The following is a 7,943-nucleotide window of genomic DNA, read 5'->3' on the forward strand; positions in this document are numbered from 1 at the left end:
AAGTAGTGGAGAGCGTGTACGAGGCTTAATTTGTGTACGTTGAAACGCTTTTCGCCCGGCTGAACACAACACAACATCACTTGGAATTCTGGTCTGAAAAGTAGGATTGGGAGCATACTTTTGCCAGCAAGATGCAATCTTCGCAGATGGGAAAAGAAGTCTCCGTAATCCTCTAATAGCGAATGCTTCACTCCACAAATCGAGAGAGAATTCCGCAACAAGAAGCGAAAGTATATATTTTTTTTAAATAGTTTCATAATGCTAATTTTATACTGTGCCAAAATATGCTCTTTGTCCTGCCGGAATATGAGCTGTATCGCCATTCGCCTGTGACGCCAGCGAATGGGAGTGCTTATACAATATTTATTCATTGAGAAATTATGCAAATTACGCTGAAGCTCACCCACATACCTTCCGCTACTATGTGTAGCTGTATGTTCCATAGCTGCTTAGGTTTTTGGGAAAGTTTGGTTATGGGATCAGAAAATTGCTGAATGAAAGATGTTGTGTCTTGTAGCGGTGGCTTATTAAGGATTTCGAGCGTATGAGGGAGGAGCGATATTTACTCATATGTTCCGATACGTGATTGCATAAATTAAAGGTTAGAGGTGTATGTTATGTATTACATGACAAACTTCAAAATGTATGCTGTAGGTACCATATCAATATTCAGCCGCTCCATTTCCTCTAACGACCGCTTCGAGTAGTGGGCCGAACACAGATCCGACCAGAACACCGCGTCTTCACCCTTATGGTATTTATTGACGAACAACGCAACTTCCTGCAGGCTCTTCGCCATCCAGGGTTAGATAGGTCTCGTCGTCCATCACCACCGTCACGTCGCGATTCGCAGGGAAAATGGACTTGGTCATCTTTTTCAGCCACTGCTGCTGCATCGTTGCCTGCAGCTCCGAGACCAGTAGACGGGACTTCCGCTTCCTGACTTGAATGTCCATGTTCTCCAGGTACATTGTTTGGCTGGTAGCACCGACCTCCCGGCCATGCACACGCAGCGATGTAGCCACTTTTCCCTCGATCTTCCTCTTCGTCGGTGGTCCGGAACCGGGCTTTCTTTCGATGCTCTGATTTTTGTCCAATAGTGCCAAGATGTTGTAGATACCGGAGTGGGCGTATCCGGCGTCCACAAAGTGCCGCACGATGTCCTTTTTCGATGCGGCGGGGTACCTCTCTTCAAACACGCACACTTCTAAACGGAGTAGCTTCACTGTTGTCGCCATCACGGTTATACACTCTGTCCAACTTCTATTAGACCAGGTGATGATCTTACTGCTTTGTCTTATTGTAAAAAAATGAGTGGGTTACATCTATGATATAACCGCAAGGTTGACGTGGGACTACCTTAGCGTAGCAATCATTTGATTGCATTAATTAAATTTTTGGTTGAATGAAACAATTCCCGAATTCAATTGAATTCAATATATTTGCTTTGTGGGTAAAAAGATTGTATAATTATATATAAGGTCAATTCATGCGTTGTGATAGATTATGTTCTTCGTTACAAGTAAATTTAGTGAGTCCTTTTACATTTCGTATGATGCCGAGGACAAAATATGTGAACGGAAGAATTATCAAATGATTTTTTTATTTTACGTTTCCTTCTGATGTTTGCATCTCTCAAGTGTATGTACTTCTCGAATCGCAAATTTGCTTGATTTGTTGAACTTCAGGCACTCAGTTTAGATTTTGACATGTACGTCGAGCGCATATTGTTTAATCAATAGACGTCATCGCAGCTATTGGTTATCAACATCTTGCCTAATCATCAAATGGTATACGTAGTAATTCAGAGAGCAGAAGATATGAAGGCATATCCTTCAATGCAAGCTTGAATAACCGAGCCAAAGCGTGGTATTCGTACCCGCTTTTGTAATCCGTGTTAGGAAAACACTTTTCGGAGTGCAAAAAAAACATACGAGTGCAGAAGTACCCCCGGAAGACCGTGTTAAGGAAACATATTCTAGTTTGCACAAAGGCAAGCGAGTACAAAAGTACTCGCAGTTTGCATTTATTTGCATAGCCGATTTCCCCTGACATCTTTGTTTTGAAGTCTGTGTTAGGCAAACACATTTCAGTCGGAACAAAAATGCCCCGACTTGCATGAATTTGTAATGCCAATTTCCTCAGACACCTTGGTTCTAAAGTCTGTGTTAGGGAAACACATTTCAGTCGGAACAAAAATACCCCCGACTTTCATGTATTTGCAATGCCGATCTCTCCAACGCTGCTTGGTTTTGAAGTCTGTGTTAGGGAACATATTTCGGTGAGAACAAAAGCCCCTATACTTTCACGTATTTGCAATGCCGATTTCCCCGAGGCTGCTTGGTTTTGATGGCTGTGTTAGGGAAACCGTAGATCGGGCCAATCAAAATGAGGCAGTAAGGGCGTTTAGATAACGCTTAACATTTTACAGTTATTCAATTGTTTATCTCACGAAAAATAACATTCAATTAATTGCGATAGAAGCGTAGAAATATTCCCTATCAATTGATGCAAACATCTTTCCGATCCAGTAAGAAATGTTCGAGTTATAAGCTTTTGGAATCTTTCATTTTTTCCTGCATGTTATGTGTTTAGGTTTTCATTTTACCCCCCATATACTCCGGTTAGACGTAGTCCCACGTCAATAAACAATACTTCAATTTATATTCTAGTTTGTAGCTATTCGTGACTACCATACATTGCATGATTGTCATATGTGTGTGTGAATGCGCTGAGCGTAAACGAATGTTTTTGTGTCAAGTTTCTATAAGACCAGTTGCATCTTCCGTTGTTTTAGTGAGTTTGATCTATAAATGTGGAAAATGCCGAAGGGAAAAGTGCTCACGGAGAGAGAAGGAAGACAAATCGATGCATTTCACCAAGAAAATATTGGTATCAGACAAATTGCTCATCGGATTGGACGATCCCGTCAAGTAGAGCTGAATTATTTGACGAATTCTCAAAGATACGGCAAGAAGGAGTGTCTGCAAGTACATATACCCAGCTTAGCGAAGAATCCGGCCCTGAACGAGTAGATATATCTCATCATCAAAATTACGTAACGCAATAGGAGAGAGATGACCACAATCATCGCACAATCATCAACTGCCGCTAATTCGCATTAGCAGCAGTGAGATTGATCGGAGAGAGATAAAAATCCTCGGCTTATCTCAACGAGAAAAGCATCGCAAAGCCCAATCGATAGGTCCTGGAGAACTCGTATCGAACGATAGAGTTGAGTTGACTTAGCACCGCCAAACCAACCACACGGAACCCAAGACCCAGGCTCACCGAACAAGTTTATTCCTTTGTTAATTATTCTTTGTTGTAAATAGTTTCTAAATGTTAAATGTAAAATTAAATGTTAATTGTAAAAATAAAAAGTGTGTGAGTCTATGTAAAACTGTGCAGCAATAAAAAGTGTGTGAATCTCTAATTGCGGAAGAGTCCTTTTATCAATCCCCATCTATGTGAGGGAGAAGCCACCGGCATATCAAAGGAAGGACCCACAACTCCCCCACATAAGCTGGTCCTTCGAACCGGATCAGGACGCATCAAGGGGATTCATACACTTTCATCAAAAGGAACACCGACGGCGCAACGAAGAATATCATCAGCTTTGTATCGAGTGCTCTGGACTGGACATCCGTCGATGAAAAATGTTTTCCAGGTGAGTTGGATCGACACCTATATGTCCAGCCGAGCTAGGCAAAAAGGTAGATTCTAATTCCGGTATTCGATTTCATCTGCATGGTCTACCACCTACCCGCGGAAAACAATGGCATGTGAGTTCATTGTATGAGGACAAAGGAATTGGCAGCCATTGTGACTTCAAACAATAGTACAACAAAGCGCTATTGTGCATGCTGAATGAACTCATGAGTTGAACTTCCTCGTACTGCCTCGAGTGACAGTCAACTTACCCACGGCCAATGTGAATACAATTGGGTGGAAGATACCAGAAGGAGTAGAGTTGGCCGATCCTTCCTTCTGTATATCTAAGAGCGTGGATGTCGTTCTAGGGATCGAATCCTTCTTTGACTACTTCGAGACAGGTCGTAGAATCAGCTTAGGAGAGAATTTGCCATCGCTGAATGAGTCGGTTTTTGGATGGATTGTCTGTGGTGGACTGTCCGTAGTAAATCATCCCTTACGCATAAATTGCAATATGTCTACGGCTGAAAAATTCGAGGAGCTTGTGGCCCGATTTTGGTCCTGTGAGGAGGTTGGGACAAGCAAAGGGTTTTCACCGGAGGAGACACGGTGCGAGTTGTTTTATGCAAATACGGTACGGCGAGAGACAGATGGGCGGTTTACTGTTTCGCTACCGAGAAATGTAGACGTTTTGGCGCAGTTAGGCGAGTCGAGGGACATCGCTTTGCGACGGCTTCATGGGACCGAACGACGGTTAGCCAGGGATGACGGATTACGGGAACAGTATATCGCGTTTATGTCGGAGTATCAGCAGCTTGGACACATGCGGAAGGTAGTTGGTGAGGAAATTAATCCATGTCAGCGTTGTTACCTGCCACATCACCCAGTCATCAAGGAGGCAAGCACAACGACTAAGGTTAGGGTGGTGTTCGATGCCTCCTGCAAAACGAAATCCGGAAAATCATTAAATGATTGCCTCTTGGTGGGCCCAATAATACAGGATGACTTGAGGTCCATTATCCTACGTTGTCGAATCAAGCAAATCATGCTGGTTGCGGACGTGGAAAAGATGTTCCGCCAAATCAATGTACACCAAGAAGATCGGTCACTACAATGCATCCTTTGGCGCGAATCACCGTCCGAAGAGGTATCAGTCTACGAACTAAACACGATGACGTATGGAACCAAATCAGCTCCGTTTCTTGCCACGAGAACGCTGAAACAGCTAGCAATGGAGGAGGAACAACGATTTCCCATCGCAGCAAGAGCCGCTAGCGAGGACACGTATATGGATGACGTGTTAACAGGTACTGATGACGTTGAAGAAGCGTTGCGACTGAGATTCGAACTGGAAAAGATGATGGAAAGTGGAGGTTTTCGATTGAGAAAGTGGGCGTCAAATCACCCAGCTGTTCTAAGAGATGTTCCTGAGAGTTACTTGGCAATTCCCGACTCAACGGGCATACGGGCATTGGGTCTAATATGGATACCTAAAAAGGATGTTTTCAAATTTCATTTCACTATGCCTCCGGTGGAACATAGCGAGGTTCTTACGGAACGGCTTATTTTATCCCGAATTGCTACTCTTTTTGACCCAGAAGGGGATATTGGTCCAGTAATTACAACTGCCAAAATATGTATGCAATCCTCATGGACATTGATCGATCAAGGTGGAAATCGGTTGGACTGGGATCAGCCACTGTGTGCGAAAACTGGAAAAAATATCAACAACAACTCCCTTTGCTGAACGACATTGAATTCGATCGATGTGTTGTCATACCAAATGCAGTGGATTTCCAAATTCACTGCTTTTCTGATGCGTCGCAGAAGGCATATGGTGCCTGCATTTATTTGCATAGTCGAGATGAGGAAAAGAACGTTCTAATACGTTTGTTGACTTCTAGGTCCAAGGTTGCCCCTCTCAGAGTGCAGACAATCCCCAGACTCGAGCTTTGCGGTGCACTTCTCGGTGTTGAGCTCTTCAAAAGGGTACAGCATGCACTCAAAATACAAGCAGACGCATTCTTTTGGACAGACTCTACCTGCGTCCTCCGATGGCTTCAATCGTCCTCCGATGGCTTCAAGGCAACATGTGTTACATTCATTGCAAATCGGGTTTCCAAGATACAGTTGGCTACAGAAGATTTTCACTGGCGACACGTTCCCGGGATCGACAACCCCGCTGACTTAATATCCAGGGGACTCATGCCTAGCGAGATTCGCGACAACAGCTTATGGTGGAAAGGTCCAAGCTGAGAAAATTGGCCATCCCTACCGAATCATATGCCAGACGATGAAGGGAGAGAGGAAATGCGTCGCTGTGTAGCAACAGCGATAGCTTGTCCGTATGCAGATTTCAACGAAACGTTTTTTGCAAGATTCAACTATTACACGCAGTTGATACGGAGCACTGCGATATACCGAAGGTTCATAAGGCTACTCCAGATAAAGGGGTCAAAGGGCGCTGGTTTTCTAACTACATCTGAACTGCGAGAAGCCAAATCAACGCTTGTGCGGTTCAGGTTCAGCGAGAGACGTTCGCACAGGAGCTCAAGGCGCTCAGAAATGAAAATTTAGTCCACGGAAAATCCCCTCTACGTTGGTTTAATCCGTTTATTGATAAGGATCAAGTTCTACGAGTCGGCGGAAGGCTCAAACACTCTGCGGAGTCAGAGCAAACGAAGCACCCAATGGTTCTTCCAGCTAAACATAGGTTTACACGGCTACTGCTTCGTCATTACCACGAGAAATTACTGCATGCGGGTCCTCAGTTGTTACTAGGAACCTGTCGTCTTCGTTTTTGGCCATTAGGTGGCAGAAGTGTAGTGAGACACATAACACACCAATGTCGAACGTGCTTCCGGATTAAACCACGAGCCACTCAACAACTGATGGGTGAACTACCCTCGCCACGCGTTACAGCAGCGCGGCCTTTCCAAAAATCGGGCGTCGATTACTTCGGACCTGTTTATATTCGACCAGGGCCACGACGAACAGCGGTCAAGGCATACGTAGCCTTGTTTGTGTGTCTTTGCACCAAAGCGGTGCACCTGGAGTTGGCATCAGATTTGTCTACGGAGCGGTTCCTGCAGGCGTTACGAAGGTTCACTGGTCACAGAGGTCGGTGCACTGATATCTACTCCGACAACGTCATCAATTTTGTCGGAGCCCGAAATCAGCTGAAAGAGCTTTTGGTCAAGCTGAAAGACCGTAATCACCTTGAAATTATACAAAAGGAGTGCTCTATTGAGGGCATCAATTGGCACTTCAACACCCCCCCCCCCCCCAGTGCGCCCCACTTTGGCGGACTGTGGGAAGCAGCCGTTCGCAGTGCAAAATTTCATCTCTTGCGGGTGATTGGAAATCATCCTGTGTGCATCGAAGACATGCAGACACTATTAGTGCAAGCAGAAACCTGCCTCAACTCACGGCCGATGACAGTTTTATCGGACAATCCCAACGATCTGGAGCCATTGACTCCAGCACATTTTCTGATTGGAGCCTCCATACAGCAGCTTCCAGATCAGGACTTCCAAACGATTCCAGTGAATAGGCTCAAGCACTGGCAACTAGTTCAACGTCGTCTGCAAGATTTCTGGCGCAAATGGCATCGGGAATACCTCAGCCAACTTCAAGGGCGATCGAAACGGTGGCGTGCCTCCGTAAACATCGAGATCGGAAACCTTGTAGTCCTTTGTGACGAGAATCAACCTCCAACCCGTTGGAAGATGGCCCGAATTCAGGAGCTACATCCAGGCACCGACGGGGTGGTCCGGGTGGTCACCGTTAAGACGGCAACAGGGTTGCTGAAGCGTCCAGTGGAGAAGATCTGTATCCTGCCAGATCCAGATAACGAGAAGGAAGTCATAATCAAATTAACAAACCAGTCATTACCCTTCCCTTCCTATCCCAATCGAAGAGGAATTCTTTTATTCTTTTTTCAGAAATACGGCTATGTCTGCAAGTACATATACCCAGCTTAGCAAAGAATCGGCTTATCTCAACGAGAAAAGCATCGCAAAGCCCAATCGATAGGTCCTGGAGAACTCGTATCGAACGATAGAGTTGAGTTGACTTAGCACCGCCAAACCAACCACACGGAACCCAGGACCCAGGCTCACCGAACAAGTTTATTCCTTTGTTAATTATTCTTTGTTGTAAATAGTTTCTAAATGTTAAATGTAAAATTAAATGTTAATTGTAAAAATAAAAAAAAGACGGGTGGGTAATGTCGGGGACATAACTGGAGTGACGTAGGACTATACAAAGGGGACAGCTTTTGTTAAATA

The 7,943-nt window shown here is 44.7% G+C and overlaps 2 protein-coding genes across 2 annotated transcripts; both read left to right on the forward strand.

Moving 5' to 3' along the window:
* The first annotated feature begins 4,168 nt into the window (after positions 1–4,168).
* Positions 4,169–5,401, forward strand: LOC129765951 (uncharacterized). The gene has a single exon (XM_055766408.1). It carries the CDS (start codon positions 4,169–4,171, stop codon positions 5,399–5,401), a length of 1,233 nt encoding a protein of 410 aa, XP_055622383.1.
* A 943-nt stretch (positions 5,402–6,344) lies between these two features.
* On the forward strand, positions 6,345–7,637 carry LOC129765952 (uncharacterized). Its single transcript, XM_055766409.1, has one exon. It carries the CDS (start codon positions 6,345–6,347, stop codon positions 7,635–7,637), a length of 1,293 nt encoding a protein of 430 aa, XP_055622384.1.
* Positions 7,638–7,943: the final 306 nt, after the last annotated feature.

Source organism: Toxorhynchites rutilus, chromosome 2, assembly GCF_029784135.1.
Source record: "Toxorhynchites rutilus septentrionalis strain SRP chromosome 2, ASM2978413v1, whole genome shotgun sequence".
In the NCBI taxonomy this organism is placed as follows: Eukaryota; Metazoa; Arthropoda; class Insecta; order Diptera; family Culicidae; genus Toxorhynchites; species Toxorhynchites rutilus.